Here is a 17,566-nt window from a genome sequence, read left to right as displayed (position 1 = left end):
TGAATGAATTTTGCTTTGCTTGCACATGTGGCTTTTACTTTACTTGTTAAACTTGCTTTATCTCAAGCCATGAATCTTCTCACTTTTATTCTTCTGATTCTCTCCCCCATCACTGAGAGTGTGAAAGAGCAGGTCTGTGGGGCTTAGCTGTCGGCTGGGGTTAAACCATTACAAACATGCTGCCATAGCTAATCTGTTGCCTCTTTAATCACAGACACATATTACCTAGACTTGTGCTCCCAAACCATAATATTTGCCACACAGTCATATGGTGGGTAGCAGAAGCCATTAGTAAATTTACTGCCTAACATATCACAGTGGAGCAAAGAGAGGTCTCTATCAATCTCATTCCTTTGCTAATGTAAAACTGGCATTTTCCTGCTTTGCAGGGAATAAAAAGTGCATACGCTATTTCCTCTGGGATCGATCCAGTCACAGCAGAGACCAGGGAAACTAGGAGGTGTGTATCTCTGGAGAAGGAGTGGGATGCTGAGATAGTTCACAGAGAAATTGGGGGTGCTCCATGTCTCCCTCTTAAAATCCCCATATAAATAATCCAGTCAGAAAACTAGTATTGCAGAACAGGGACTTAACAGACATGGTTCTGCTTTAATGAAGCTCTCTTCTACTTGGCACAGTATGTTGGTCTGACAGAAGGATTTCTCACCTGGACTTAAATGTTTTGGTCTCTGAAGATATCTGGAATCTTTCTGCAACCACCAATTAAGTTTCAAATACTGCAGAGAAGAGGGAAGCTAAGCCTGTGCCCATCACCTTGTGCAATCAAACCTAACCGCAAATTTAGCCTTCTGGGAATAACAAATAGTTGGTGACAAAGCATGAAAACCATCTTGATGGCTAGCTGAGCTCTGCCTGACCTAATCTTCCTAACGTGCACACTATTAAAAGACTTAAAAGTTACATGTACATCATTCTTGAAGATCATGGGATGAAAAATCGTGCATGATGGGAGTCCCCAGGCAAGACTTGTAATGGCAAACACTTGATGCTTTTTGTTGCAGGAGGTTTATAAATGGCTGTACTCCACTCCTGGAGATTTCCCTCTACAGTTGACTCTTCCTGTGCAGAACATAGTCCTGCAGGCAAAGACTGGGTGATGGTTCATCAATTGCAGAAATGAGTTCTTGCTTGGCACAGGCAAGATGAGTGGTCTCCTTTGTACAGCCGCTATTTGAACACGTGGGAGAAATGAAGCAGAGGTTTCTAGAATCATATGAATTCTAATACATAATGTCAAAATGTCCCATGCTAACAATAATCCTGAAAACAAGTCCTTGTGCTAAAAGCAAGATTGTTGTAGATGAAACTTCACATCCTTCCTGCAAGTGAAGGGAACAACAGGCACAGAAATAAAGCTCTTGTGCATCAGCTTTGTGACTCTTATAACCAAGGGTTCTCACTCTGAATAAAGGCATTCTGCCATTCCTTGAATTAAATAGAAACAGTGCCAAATGCAAGATAAAGGTAGAAGCAGGAAGAAAAGCCATCCTACTAACAAGGGCTTTTCAGAAAAGCCCTTGAAGTTCAGAAAACTGCCAGAAGGGATGCCTGATAGAGATTACAGCATCAGAAAACATGTGTAGATATAGGATCTTCTCTCAAACACTCCTTCCTTGGATCCTCAGCTAGCCTAGGGAATCAAGGTGACAGTGGGTGTTGAGATCTCTTCTTCCTTGAGTCTGACTGGCATGCATACTCTGTCAGAAGGAACCCATGAACATGTCAAAGTGAAAAACAGATCTATCTTTATTCTCAGAATGTTAGATTTTTAAGCATTAGTCACCCATAGAATGGTACAGCTGAGCCCAACATTATCTTCTCATGGACCCAAAGGTTGCAGTAGACTGAACCACCGTGTCAGAAGTATGTAAAACCTACAGGGATGGTTTTTGCTATCAGCTTTCATGAGAAATGTGGGACCAGAAGCAGCTCTCCAACATCATCAGAGAGACTGCACCAATTTAAATAATCACACTTTGCAAAGAGCTTTTAGTACTACAAAACTCTGAACTACAAACTGATCCAAGTTGGATAAGTAATAAGGGAGCTTCCTTCAGTGTCACCCCAACTGTCTCTCTTCCTGCCTTCTGGCTCCTGTAGCAAGTCAGGCACATGGTGAAAAAACATTTCAAGCCAGTGGGTGGCATCCAGTATTATGTGCTGCATGTGTCACTGATAGTTGGAATATATCAGATATTTTTAGCTACTGTAAGCAGTTTAGGCAATCAAGTATTGTAATCAAGAGCATACAGAAGCTCAGCTGTATCAGTTCAGCCAGGGTTTTAAGGACTCAGGTTTTGCAACTCTCAGCTAATGAGCTGAGGTGCTCCTTGGTTTGGTGTAGCACAGCCATTTCAGAAGTATGATCTTCCTGAGAACTCCCCACTGTGTTCAGATTAGCAGGCAGTTATTTCAGCAATAGCAGCTCTCTGCAAGGAAATAGGAAAGGCAGCCCTTGTTGGAGGTACTCAGCTATCTGCAAGGGTGAAAATCCCTGGGTTCCAGTGGGCCCCAAAGCCACAGTATGTGAGAAATGACAGAGAGAGGTTACAGACAAAGATTCTAGAGCAGCCAATCTTTTTCAAGACCAAGCAAGAAGCCAACAGCAAACCTGTGATTGCTGCTCAGCTGAAGGAGCCTGCCCAAGCAAAAGCAGGAGGGGAAACAGAGCCCCCTTCACAATGCCACCCCAATTTGCTGGGCCATCCTCCCACCCTGCCACATAGCTGACAGGATGAACTGAACACTGGCACAGCAGCGTCCTCTGGAGAAGAAGATGGATTAAGAGGGGCTGTTGGAGCAACTGCTGAGTTTGGTTGTTTCATGGCTGTACCTAAACATGGCAGGCTTTGGCTCTGTGGCAGTGACCTGGGCTTGGTACCAGAGGAAAAACATTTTCCTTGCAAATGAGAGTAGAAATATAGGAAAGAGTTACAAATGTGTTCTAAATTGCTACGGAGGAAGCATGGGTTTTATAGCTGTATTAATAACTCCATATTCTCTTTAAACTTGTATGTATCTGCATGCCCCCTCTTCTTCATTGCCACATTTTTATGTAGACTTTCATACAGCTTGGTCTCCCCCATCTGGCTTTCCTAGGCACCCATGAAGAGGCAACACACCTGCACCTCTCATCAGTGAATCATTGCAAAGAAGCTGAAATTTGGCAACAAAGCTTGACACTGGATGGCACAGGTGTGTTGGATGTTCATCTCTGTACTAGGGCTGAGCAAATAGTTGCAGGGTAGGGATGTGCCTCTACTTTCCCTTGCAGTAACACAAAGTAAGTGACTGCAGGTGCCTTTCTCAACCTTTAAAAGACAGTATTTTTCTGTCCAGCCTTTTCTCCTTCAGCAATATGCTTTGTCATCTTGGAAAATGTTAAGAACATGGGGGTCACAACCCATCTCCTTGAAACCTCCAGAGATCCCTCTATTCATCTGGCTCTCCCATGCTTAGATCCTTTGTCAATGAGATGCTCCTTCTTCTCTTGTGAATAATAAGCCACCTGCTTCCTTTAGCAAGCAGAACCTACCAGACACCTGCTGACACTCTGCAATCCAAGCAGACACTGATTTCTCATGTAGGTCCTCCTTTTATATCTCCCTCTTTTACACATCTATAGTTCATGCAATAGAGTTTATACCTTTCATACCTTCCCCTCCCACAGAACTTTATACTTCATGTTTCAACTTCTGGACTGCTCTGAGGAAGTGACAGACTCTAGCAATTGAAGCTAATGCTACTTCAATCTGTAGTTTCCAGAGGTAGAAACTGCACGGTAGTGAGATTCATGCCTAATGCTTATTGCGTTTTCTGATCATGTCCTTTCAAATACAAAGTCTAATTACCTCTGACTGTCTGAAGCAGAGCCACTTCATTCAAGATTATTGCAATTATCACATTTTGAGCAAGTCAAACACCTGCCCTCCTAATCATCTCTGCTCACGTAGCCCAGCCAAGCCATTTCACCACTGCCAACCCTCAATTCCCCCTTGCCCATCCTACAGGAAGAGCAGCAAGACTGACTCAATAAAATCCCAAGCAACATTCTCTATCTCCAAGCTGACCCTGTTTTGGGCAGCAGGTTGACTAGAAACCTCCTAAACACCTTTCTAACCTGAACTATTTAGTGATTCTAAGTTCTGAAGCAGGGATAATAACAAGAATTGATAGAAAGTCTAGCTCTGTAACATACCCCCAACCACAGGTTTTATGTTTCCCTTCTTTAGGGTTTTCCCTAATCCTAAAGGGTATGCTAATGGTCACCACAAAGCCCAGAATCTGGACACACAACCAGGGGCTCGACACATTCAATAATTCATAATTACTACCTTACCTACCTTTAGGTGTTTCTGTTCAGCAGATTTTCAAGCTGTTCCTGCTGACTGCCTTTTTTCAAGGTCCTGCAACTTTGACATTCATCGATTACCTTTCATAGCACTCACTGATGAACTGCTGACCTGAATGCAGCCTGACAAGTTTCCTGAATGCTGTAGTACCATTTACTTGTGTTACAGCATCCACAGGAAAAGACAAAAATAAAAAACACCAAAAATTTCACAATACACAGTGCAATCAAGGCAACATAACACTCTAAAACAGGAAGAGCGATAGCTCAGCTCCTGGGCAGGGAAAGGCTGTAATTTACTGTAACAAGACAAAGCCTTTGTATCAAATTATTCACGTTTCAGAATCTCTCTCTTGCACAAGCATCAGCAAAACCAACCAGGCACTTGCACACAATCAGCAAACAAGAAGCAGAGACTTTTATTCTCTGATTGCTGAGTGTTATAATCTTCCTGAGTGATTCTTTTTCCCCTCTAAACAAACCCACCAGGTGGGCGTACCCACATTAGCTGAGTTATGCACCCAACGTGGATGGCTCATCTCCCTGAGCCAGCTCTGCAAGAAGAGAAGGAAGCAGGCTTGGCCAGGGGGTGATTTAGAGCATCTGATGGCTTAGGAGCACAACTCTGCCTATCCCCCACTCTCCTACAAAAGCCTAACAAGATAAGCCTCCTAACTTAAATTAGGCACCTAAAACCAGATGGTGTGCTTATTTTTTCCCTTGTGTCCTCATTAGTACTACATATAACAGTGCTCACCTGTGTGTCTTTAATCATATCCACAGTTGGTCATCTTTTCCCCCTATTTTTCTTCAACCAAAGTGGGGATATTATGAAAAACAGTGAAAAAAATACTACTGTATAAAACTATATGGTGAAGCAGAAAGCATTCAGTAAAGGATGCAATGCTTCCCAGTGCTTTAATGGTGCTTTGGAAATTCATTACATCATGAACAGTTAAAGTACTGTTAGGCAATCTCCTGCAGCAAAATGAATCTTGGACTCAGGTGTTCTGTAGCAGAAGTGACCTTGGATGGAAGCCACAAAGATGGCAACAGAACAAACTGGTACATGTTCTTTGGCATTAAGTAGCCAGCGCTTTTTTTCCTGCAGCAGTACTGTCACAAAGTAAAATCTGGAGTTAATAGTCAAGTACAACTCCATACCCAAATGAAAAGTAAAAGACAACTAAATCTTCTCCCCTAGCCTAAAATCAGGAACAGAGCAAGAACATGAAGCTATAAAACTGAGTATTTACAGTTTATAAACAAATCAATGCTATCTTTTTCTTCTCATAGTTAACCTTTCATTTGTTTGCCACATTTCCTGCATCTTCCCCAGCCTGCTGTAGTGACAGAATTCCATTCAATCAGAATTTGGGCCCTGAAACACTGAAAAACTGGCTAAAAATCTGTTTGAAAACATTTTACACAGTACTGTATCTTAAGAAAGAAACAGAGTAGTAAGAAAATCTCATGATTAATAATCCATGCTTTGTAGGAATACGTATTGACAGAAAAAATTGGATTACTCCCCAGTTGTTCTTAATTCAGTAGATCACAGCCCTGAAGAGGTGAGTGGAAGACACAGAAATCCAGAATCATGATTAAGTAAGAACCCTTTTTCACAAAAAGCAGAAGCTGAAGATCTAAGGTAATATCCTGATGCCTTGGAAGACCACTGCATCCTAAAGCTATAGAACAGACAGCAAAGAGGAGGCTAACAAAGCCTGATCATAACAGACAAAGATGAAAACAAGTACTCTCCCCCACCCTTCCTTGTGTCACAGGCAGCCTGGAATGATTTGCAACCACAAACAGCCGCTACTTCAGCCACACAGTGGCAGCGGTTTTTCAGTATAAGTGTTTTATTAAAAGAATATCAATCACTAAGTCATAGCAAATCCCATTAAACAACCTAAATATGCTTTTGCAGCAGTTAGGAAGAAGCAACCAAAAGAACTGAGGCAACCTAAGACTGCAAAATTCTCCCTTCTTGACAGAAGGCCCTTTGGCAGTCAGGAAAAGCCCTTCAGACCCTCCAGCCTAGTGGCTCAGATGGCCCTGGGCTCTGAAATCAGGCATGCCTACCAGAGGAGCACAGTGGGAAAGTATTAGGAACCTACTTACCTTATCTTCATGAGATCAGTAAACCTTTTGATTGACAGTACAAAAAGGATAAATATTCTGTATCAGAGCACCAGGAGTAGTAACTCTGCCTTTGAGAATTCCCATGCTTGCTCTTCCAGTGAAAACAATGCTTGGGAGACTCTTGGCCGTGTTGTTGGTGGTGGTGTTTTTTATCTCCACAATGATGCAGACAGATCCTGTCAAGTCTTTCTTCAAAACAATAATACAAATAGAGCTAACCATGCTGTTTACCCTGAGTTGATACTTGTTTGGCAGAATTCAACAACTATGAACCTTGTTGTACTGAGGAAAACTAGACTCTCTGCATCTGTTTAATCTCACTTGATGTCGACACATTTCTGAGTGGTCTATACATAGAAATGGATGGTGATAGCTAGTTCTGTTCAGTGCACGTTCAGATGCTTTTGGTGTTCTCCAATTTCTCTTGTTGCAGTTTTATTTAACCCCCTGCATCCTCCCGAAAGATACTCATTGCAGGAGGAAAAGGAAGGTTATGCTTTCTCCATACAGACACTGCATGATCTGCCCTACAAGGTGCTGAGAGACAGAATGCCAGTATCTTCAATAGAAAAGGAAAACATCCATTATTTATATGCTGATATGACCTTTCCAAACTTTCTCTCTCTCTCTTTTACCCTGAATCTCATTAAGATGACTATTCCTGATGTGCACACAAATCCATGTAGCTTGAGTTTGTCAGAAAACCCATAAATTCAGTAGGATACTGCATGAGATTGGTGAAGTCCCAGTAACTCAATCAAACAGGTAAATACAGTATTTAAATTATTCATTTAACATCTCTTATAATAAGAGGAAGCAAACACCAATCATCTTTCACCTTTGCTGGGGACCAACCAAGACAAATGACCATTTTAAGAGATCTGGAGTTAGAATTCTGCTTAAGAACGTGATTCTAGGCAAAAGAAGATCAATGTTCTGTCAGAAGGCAGGAGGCGGCATAGGAGCCATGGTTTGGTAAAAAGTACTCTTATAGAACCCATTAAAAGTGGCAATCATAGAATCACAGAATGGTTTTGTTTGGAAGGGACCCTAAAGCTCATCCAGTTCCAACCCCCTGTCATGGGCAAGGACACCTTCCACTAGACCAAGCTGCTCAAAGCCCCATCCAACATGGCCTTGAACACTTACAATCACAACATACAGTTTCACAACCAAACCAGCATGTTTGTTAATACCTGCAGACAGGCTACAAGCTTCACAAGACTCTGATATATGGTTTAGATGATACCACAGGTCATCTAGAGTTCTGCTCCTATGTCAACGGGTTCACTTCAAAGCCTCAAGAAGAATTAACAGTCAGGATGTCATTCATCAGCTAGGTGAGAATCATTTTTCTACGTGACACTCATCATACCAAGCAACCCACAAAAGGTACAACTAAAGAATGTCACTGCTAGACAGATCAGAACTGCAGCTCAATAGAGGAACTCACTGTTAACAAGCATTCCCATAAATTACATTCTGACAGAGCTTTTCAGAAAGGTATTAGCAGTGATCCGAACACTAGGACCTAGCAAATTTCTTGGGCAAAATCCTGGCTCCATTAAAACAAATGGCAAAACTCCCAGACACTTCTACAGAGATAGGATTTTAATTTCTTGTGCCAGCTGCAACACACTGCTGCAGCTCTGGGCAAACTATACTAACTCAACCTCCCCAGTTACAAAAATGGGCCACTAACCACTGCTCTTGGAGATGCTGTGGCACAGAAGTGCCCCATACAGAAAAGGGTAAGCGTTATCAATCAGTGCAGTTTAGAATCATAAAACAGTTTGGATGGAAGGGACTTAAGATCATCCAGTTCCAATGCCCTGCTATTGGCAGGGACACCTTCCATTAGGCCAGGCTGCTCAAGGCCCCATCCAGCCTGGCCTTCAACACTTCCAAGAAGGGAGCATTCACAGCTTCCTTGGGCAACCTGTGCCAGTGCCTAACCCAAGGAAGTTGTGCCTGTTAACAAACATGCTACTTCAGCAACTCACTGTCAGGAAAATACTCCACTGATATAAATACTGGGCTTGCAGTTTCAGCAGGATTCCCATGCACAGAAGACTGGCCCAAGCTTTGGTGCAATCCCCTCCCTCAGCACTGTCTTCACTAGTTTGATAATTTAAGAATTGTATTTGGCTGATCTGTAATGATATCATCTCCATTAAACGATAGTTGTGTTCTTTTGCAGGCAAAGTGTGCATGTGAACAGTTACCTTCACAAATCTGAGATTAACAAACAGACACTGCTACAACAATGCACATATTAACTCTGGATTGTTAACACACACATTTGTTTAAAATGATGGGGTGCTCTTGCAAGTCAGTTTTGTGGCTACATGAAGAGAGGCTGTAAAATGAGATCAGGGTCCTTGGTAGGTGGCATGTTACATTTTTTTAAGAAATATTATTCCTCCCATAGAAATGCACAACAGATGTAACATTCGACCTAAGCCTTAAGATTTATTACTATTTTTAAAGCAAATTCAGCACAGCTTCAGAGAACACTGTCCAGAATTCTTTAAGCTAGGAAGAGTTTCTTCTTGTCATCGATGCACATTTTGCGTTTGTCAATTCTCGCCCTCAAAGCCAACCCATAGTTTAGTATTTCAGGCTTCTTACAAAGGCAATGAACCTGCAATTCAATCTGCTAATGTAGCACATAGTGGTCTACCTCACTGCAGGCATGAGCTCCTATTTTTGCTTTTAATACCAAAAGAAATCTGCATGGCCTCTTTGGTATCTTTCTGAGTGCAAAAACATTGCAGGTGATGTCAAGCATACTACCAACAGAACATGCAAAAGCAATTTCCACTCAATGATAAAAAACAATCATTACAACTGTGATCAAACAACAGAGTCCTGCTTATATTGTCTTAAATTCTTTCTTTACCTCAAGCACTTTTGTATAAATATTTGTTTCATATTTCCTTCAGAGGCCATAGTTGTCTGTCTCTAAAAATAATCACCTTATGCACAGTATTCACTTTCAAAGCACTGCTCTTTTTCCTTTTGTTAAGTTCATTTCCAAGTTCTCTGTGCATGGAAAGTACTGAAAGAGGGGTATGTGTAATGTCACTAACAAACATGTTGAAAACACCTACAAATGAGGAACAGTTCTTGGATTAACCCCTCCAACAGTAAGCGCTCCTGTGAACAGTCAATAGGGTCCATGTCATGTAGTGATTTTATATTTTGAGTGAGGGCAAGAAATCCAAAAATTAAAACATACCTGAACATAACATTAAAATCTCATTTCAAGAAAACACTCAGTTTTGTTGCTCAACACCTTCAAACTATCCTTTCACTTAATCTAACGTAATCACGGATGGTCCAGCAGGCAGCCCCTGACCAACACTTTCCATTCACCTCAGGTGAATCCTGACACTGTTGTATAAACGCTGGGAGAAATTGACACCTTTGAAAGTTCACCTCTTACCCCACCATGGGCATAGCCAACCACTTAAAACTGTGAACCTCTATACAGGCTATAAAGAGAATCCTTGTATTAATATACCAATTTCACCTCATTTCTCTGATACGGAAAACTACCCACTTATAATAAGCATTCCTTTCCGACCCCAAGTTCAAAGCATCCCACCAAATCTGGGGCTGCCCAATTACATTCTTTTCCTGGCTCTGTTGAACTTCATAAGATTGGCAATGGCCCACCTCTCAAGCATGTCAAGGTCTCTCAGGATGGCATCCCTTCCCTCCAGTGTGTCAACCACACCACACAGCTTGGTGTTGTCAGCAAACATGCTGAGGGTGCACTCGATGCCACTGTCCATGTTTTCAAGAAAGACACTGAAAAGGATCAGTTCCAATACTGACCCCTGAGGACAAGTACTTGTCACTGATTTCCACCTGGACATACAGCCATTGACCACAACTCTTTGAGCACAACCATCCAGCCCATTCTTTATGCACTGAGTGGTCCATCCATCAAACCTATACCTCTTTAACTCAGAGACAAGGATGTTGTGCAGGACAGTGTCAAATGCTCTGCAAAAGTCCAGGTAGATGACATCAGTTGCTCTTCCTTTATCCACCAGCGCTGTGGCCCCATCATGGAAGGTGTAAAGAGATGCATATGTTTTCTGCCAGCGAAAATTCACATTAAGTCATTACTTCTCATCAATGGCTGTCAGGCTCAGGGTACTGATACCCATACACTTGTTGCATGTTCTATTTTAAAAGTATGTGGCTGCATTTGAAGTGAGTATTGGGATTAAATCCACAGGCCAGGGAAGTTTCTACCTGTCTAGTGCACAAGCATTGCTTTAGTTTTTTCTTATTTTATACTGGTTTTTTGTCGTTTTGTTTTACAAAAATAGTAGCTGTGGAAGAGGTGTCAAAAGCAAGCAGCTTGAACTGTTCATGTATCCTCTCACATATCCTTTATAATATGGCTTTATGCTAAGTCCTTCTGGTATCTGGGAGAGTATCTGGCTTCCTTTAACACACTAAGAACATCCACATCTTCTGTACGCCATCTGTTTGGGGTAAAATTTGACATCCAACAGAAGAGAGTGCTACTTTCATTCATAAGATCAAGAAGCTGATAGCCATGCCTGCTGTATGCTTTCCTGTGACCAGGGAAATACAGGTTCTCCATCCACATGCAAAGATTCAGAGTCTCTTGAACTTCAAGAATGTCCTCAGAGATGGAGATCCTTGAAGAACTGACCACCAGCCTATCAAACATCATCAGAAGACTGACAAGGGCATCTCAGAACTAGAACTGAGTACTCCATTACATACTGCAGTTTTGCCTATCCTTGAGTAAATTTCAGTACAAGGTGTGGGGATTTCAAAGTATCCATACAAGTACCCATATCCTCAAGAAGTAAAACACAGAAACACTCATCAAACCACAGGCACAAGTGAGGGGGTTTTTTAGTTCTATGACATCTGCATATGTCAAAAGAGAGACTTTATTCTACAGACAGAAATGCAATGGATAGGTTGGGTTGCTTCAAGAAACATAGGATTTTAAAAAGATTGTTTAATCTTTAACTTTTCAGGTATTTTCAACAACCCCTGAAATATCTGATAACACATTGGTTGGCACATAGAAAGAAAGGAGGGAAGAAAAAAGGATTCAGGACACAAAAGACAGTTAATAATCCATGTTCACCAAAGTCTCAAGACAGACTCCTGCTTTATAGTAAAAAAATAAATAAATCCCCTACTGTCCTACCTTCTCTCTTCTACAGTGTATGATGGACTCCAGAGTCACAAACTGCCCGGACTTTACAGGCAAAGGACATGTCCTAAAGCAGTTAATTTCATGTTTCCCTGACACCCTGGCAGGCAGCCTTTCCCCCTAAAGCAAAGAATCTCTCAATATCATTTTGTGTAACATTCCTTACATATTTTGACTTACACTCCCAAAGCACATTTATTTCAGTCAGACTGTGCACATGTGGGTTTTGGGGGATTGTTGAGGTTTGGGATTTAGCTTTCTCCTTAGCTTGATATTCTGCACTTTTCCTGGATCTGGCCATTTTGATCAAAGACTCTGCTTTTAATGAAAGCAAACCAAGACCTTCAACTTTGAAAGAGAGAGAGTAAAAAGTAACAGTCAAAACATATGGTGAATCTCATTTTCTTTTCAGAGCGACAAAACAGCATATGCAATTCAATACCCATGATCAGTTAATTTTATCTGAAAAAGCAGCTTATCGTGTAAGTTAACATTTGCTATGATTATAACCTACAGAATGCTAATTTCCTATGTAAAGCCCCCATGGTGCCCACATAAGTCACCTTCACACTTTAGGAAGATGAACATGTGGCAACACAGGTCACTGTTTATCAGCCTTTATTTTACAATACATTCATGATTATCTGCACTTCAATGGCAAACACATCATGCTTGATTGGCTGATGTTGGTACCTGATATTCAATTATTACCTTGGCTTCAGAGTGAGACAGTAATGCACATTTGTGTTACTCTCCCTTTAATGTAGTACAAAGCTGGACACAGGTCAGAAAGAAATCCCTCAAATCCATTACCTATTTATGATCATGTACAAATGGATATTTATCACGTTAAAAGCGAACCATATGTTATAGTGGAGGCTAGAGCCCAATAAATCTTTTTGGATGAAAACCCTTTTCAAAAAAAAGGAATAAAATAATTAACATTTGCTTTTGCCAGTAGAAACATTTGCTCATGAATCTCCTGGGAAGGGAAGGGCATTTAACCTTTTTACATGCCATCCCCTCAGACACCTCTGATCCCCACTGCAAAAGAGACAACAAAGATTCCCGACTCCATGCTGCTGATTAAACCCCTTGTAAGAAACATCTGGGTGAAATTTTCTTGGCAGTTGATTTGTAAAGTATACAAGAAGCAGAACAAGGGAGCAGCCATAGTTCAGCCGAGTGACACAAAGATGCTATGCAAAAGCAGATTTTTCCTCGAACACATCAACTCCTAAATATTAGCTTGTGACTGTCCAAGCAACCTCATTAGCAGAAGAAAAATAAATCCCTCTTCTGCTCTGCATGCCAGTGTAGAGAAGGCAAATGGGCTTTTAAAGAAACCCAACTCAACAATCTCATTTTTAAAAATAAGATAATAAAGGGATTAAACAGTTTACCTGAATAATATTTCACTACAGTTTTCAGGTAAGAGAGAAGATGTCCATGTCCTTAATTTCAAAAAAAAAAAACATTCCTTAAATTTATGAAGGAATTCAAAACTTCTGTGGTTTCTGAGAAACTCACCAACAAACTGGATGTAATGTCTTCCTACCATCTCAGTCAATTCACCCCCAGACCTAAATTAGCAAAAATGACCTATAATTTTCATGGCCTGATGTTCAAAATAAAGAATGTCCTGGCCCTCTGTTGTTTGAACTTGAAGAGCCTGCCCAATGCAGCTCAATGTATTGTTCCCTTTTGGAAACAGACCCTGGAATTCTCACAGTTTTCCATATGTTCAACAGACCTAAAAGTGAGAAATTTTCACTGCTGCTATTAAGTGAGTAGCAGCAGTGAAAAACCTACATGAGCCAGGCCAACTTTAATCTCCAGCTGCTGGGGGAGGGTGGGAAGAACCAGCAGCAGAGAACAGCACTGGAGAGAGTCTGACATAAAGGTGCAGGAAAAAGGAAAGCTGTAGGGAAACCTTCTGCCCCTCAGCTGCCAGGCTCAGAAAATCCCAAGGGATGGGGCAAGAAACAGGCAGAAACACTTTGGCCTTTTCCAGAAGCCAAGGCACAGAGTGCTTCAGATATATCAGACTGAATTATAATTACTCTGAGGTACATGAAATGAAAGCTTCAGCACCGGGCAGGGCCAGCAATCTGTAATTCATTACAGTCAATGGAAATCTGATGGGGTATGGGGAGGGCTTTGACTTTTCAGCTGGGGCACTGCTGTAAAGAAATACACTATCAGTATGTGCTTAAAATTGTTTTGTAAATATTTCTAAATCATAAAGAAATTAACGTATAGAGACAATATCTGGTCTAAACATTTTATCTCCAATCCAAACTTCACATTCTAAAGCACCCCTACTTATTTTGGCTACACCACTCCGATCCCAGTAAATCTAAAGGAGGGGCACCTAGTCAAATTAGTACTGCTATTAGTTTCTCAAATTAACATATCCACAAAAAATTTGTTGGATGTGTTTCAACTTATGAGAAACCAGTCTTCAAAATTAAGGAAAAAATTTGGCAGATGATAGAATTTCAGCATGCAACAAGAACAGCCAACTGGAATGCAGACCAGAAATACAACCACAGAAGTGTAAGAGTAAGAAGAAATAAGTTTGGAGCTATTTTTCTTCTATCAAGATAAATAAAATATTGTAAATATTTTGTATCACATTACTCAGTACTACCACTGGAATGGTAATGAATGAATAAAACCAGAAAAGAGGTTTACAGAATCCCAATCAAAATCCAATATTCATCAAAAATAGTGGAAATAAAAAGCTGTCATGTAGAACATCTACATGTGAGGGCCACTCTGCTTGCCCAGGCAGGAAGTAATATCACTGTAGCCACCTGCCATGCATGCCATCATAACTCAAGCAAGTTGATTTCATGGCTGAGAGAAATTATTTAAAACTACTGCATCAAGGGAAAATCTGCAATTTTGTTAAGACCCTTTGACATAACCAGTGTATGCTTTGCAGCTCCAACAGACACTTCCCTCTACACATTTGGTCTGCACCAAATAGGGAAGATAATATTCTGAATCCAGCAATGCATATGCAACCCACAAACAACAGAACAGAGTAGTAAATAGCAGGTGACTAGAAAACATGGAACCAAGGCTTACAGTGTATCAAGAAATGTCCTTACACTTAAAAAATTATAATGCACTCCAAAATCCATTTGTTCAGGCAATCCATGTACAACAGAAGGCACTGTTATCCATATGAATCTATCAATTCTGCACAGCAAAAACCTGAGAAGTGCAACTCAATCAGATGCAGCCTGGCTCCTCCCAGTCATTCGGTTTCCTTGAGGACAAATGTTTCCTTTCCATCCATCAAATTATAAAAACACCACAAGAATTTGTACATTACAGTAGCTGGTTAGAAAGAGCATTCTGGTGGGGGAAGCACACTGCTATTTTCCAGGAAACCTTCAGCAGCATTAAATTACCCTCCCCTATCACTCAGAAGTCACCATGATTTCAAGAAAATGTAATGATGAGACCCTTCCCATTGACCTTTGCAGCTGATCCTTCAGTTGCCACCGGTAGTACTTCCAGCAAAGTTAAATGCTGTGATCAGTCCTTTGCTGTCAAATGTGTAGCCGCTTTGTTGTTCTATTGTCTTAGCCTCTAGAATTGAAAGAAGGGAAAGGATGTGAAAAATAGCCTATTGAAAATGCTTTTGTCAGAGACAATACAGCTTAGCAAGGAATACACAGTTGTAGAAAAAACTCTCAATTGAGTCAAAATATCATTCCCTAAATGCAGTGACACTAATAAGCTACATTCATACTTTCTTTAAATGCAGACAACACACACCACTACAACTGAGAAATAAGCTTAGGAATTAATCCTCTATAGAATCAGTTCATGTGATACTATTCTCCATGGTTTTTTATTAAATATGAATTTATTTTCCATGGTGCAAGCTTTCTAAGCACCTAAAACCTTACACTGACTGCGACGGTAATGTTAGCAGTTAAAAAGTCACAAAACTGTTAAACACATAATAATCTGTAGAAATCTTCATCAATTGCCTGGCTGACAGCTAGATATTGCCTTAATTTCCTCTTCATTTCAAATGTCAGATTGTGCAAAGCTAGTTCGTACCCTCTTCAAATAGCAGCACATGGCAATGAGAAGGCAATTAATTAGAAGCAAGAGTATTCTGAATAACACATACTTCCAGGCAAGGAATAATATAGGTGTGATATCCCACTCATGCTTCTCAGGAAGCTTTACTTGGCACACTGACAACAACAGAGATTTCTTCTCTCTGTTGTTACAGATTAGATGCAGTTCCACCATCTCTGCAACAGATAAAATGGCCCCAGAAAACTGCCTCACCTGCAGCACTTCGCCGGTGTTCTGCTAATGTATAAATTTCCTGCAGCTGTTTCTTCTGATCCTCACTCAGTGGTGCTGTCAGCGAATGGTACCAGGCTGCATCTCGGCTCTGCACAGCTGTTAGAACAGGAATGAAGGAAAAGTGATTATCAGGTTATATAGCAAGGTAATTTCAGAAAAACAAAATGAAATACATGGAATCCCTGGTTGGTTTTAAAACAGAAATTACACTGCAAAATGGGTTCAGCATTCCTGACAGTTTTCTTAGCACAGAATACCCACTGTAATAAATGCAATCTGTTTTGGGGAACTTAATTGTATCCCTCTGTTTTCTGAAATAGAAAGTTAACCATGTATCCATTATTTATGGACCATGATGAAGAAAATCTTCTAATTTAAAACTCATACCAAAACTAAAAGCAACAGGATTAGTCAAACAAGAAAGGCAGAAAATAATTTCTCCATTATGATTTTAACATCTAGAACATGACAAGTATTTCTATATTTAGGAGTCCCTCTAGTGACCGAGTCCCATTCATTTAGGCTGTGATTGAAATGTTCTGAAAGAGAACATGAAGATAATTAGTCTGTGGCTGTATTTGCTACCATTTGTCTTTGTGGTACTTGCAAGCAAAAAAATCTTAGGACTAACATTAGAAAGTAAAATCACATTTTCCAGTTTCACTAATCTGAACTATTACTCCTAAAAAGAAAAGAATGATCATAAATATCTTCAAATTATTTCATCATGTTATGTTGTTCTGTCAACTAGCAAACACATACTTAAAAGTGCTTGTGTAAAAAACTGGTATTCATCAACTCCATTTTCAAGGTCGAGAGGTGTGCTGAATCCTTCAAGAGCAGTCTCTTCCAATGCATCTTCATCCCAGTCATCATCATCATCATCTTCATCCTCTTCCTCTTCTCCTCCACCACCTCCTCCTCCTCCTCCACCATCATGGTTCTCTTGCATTGCCTGGCTCACTTCATTTGCCTCGTCCTCATCACTTGATATCTCTTCTGCAAAAGCATTGGTGTATTTCGTCAAGCAAAGCTTAAAAACTATGAGGAAACAATGAGTGAAGAACAACTAGGTTTTGGCTGGAAAGGGAACCGTCTGTTATCACCCTTCCCCCAAAATCTTAAAGAATTGGAAAAATTAAGCTGTTAATGTTTCCTGTGTTCAAGATCAGCTAAACTTGTTTCTAAGCCCACCAGGGGAATGAGAAACTACCATATTCTTTTTCTTTCATTTATGTAGTCATAGTGCAATTACAGGATCCAAAAATTTTTATGACATGTGTCTTTGTCAAAGTGTTTCATCACTGTGCTTTTTAAATTATCACAGAATCATAGAACTGGAAACTACCTTATGATGATCTAGTTCCAACCCCCCTGCCACAGGCAAGGACAACTCACACTAGGTAATGTTGCTCAAGGTCCCCTTCAGCCTGGCCTCAAACACTGCCAAGGATGGAGCATACACCACTTCTTTGGGCAACCTG

The 17,566-nt window shown here is 40.6% G+C and overlaps 1 protein-coding gene across 2 annotated transcripts in view; it reads right to left on the bottom strand.

Annotated features, from left to right (window-relative positions):
- Positions 1–12,479: 12,479 nt before the first annotated feature.
- Positions 12,480–17,566, bottom strand: part of IPO8 (importin 8) — a 48,295-nt gene continuing 43,208 nt past the window's right edge. For both annotated transcript variants that reach the window (XM_034062847.1, XM_034062849.1), the window contains exons 23-25: positions 16,845–17,081; positions 16,062–16,178; positions 12,480–15,344 (exon numbers count right to left, since the gene is read on the bottom strand). In XM_034062847.1, coding sequence (XP_033918738.1) covers positions 15,247–15,344; positions 16,062–16,178; positions 16,845–17,081 — 452 coding nt within the window. In that variant the 3' untranslated portion in view covers positions 12,480–15,246. The remainder of the gene's footprint in view (positions 15,345–16,061; positions 16,179–16,844; positions 17,082–17,566) is intronic.

Source organism: Melopsittacus undulatus, chromosome 5 (genome assembly GCF_012275295.1).
Source record: "Melopsittacus undulatus isolate bMelUnd1 chromosome 5, bMelUnd1.mat.Z, whole genome shotgun sequence".
Taxonomy (NCBI): domain Eukaryota; kingdom Metazoa; phylum Chordata; class Aves; order Psittaciformes; family Psittaculidae; genus Melopsittacus; species Melopsittacus undulatus.
This window is presented reverse-complemented; position numbering and strand designations above follow the sequence as displayed.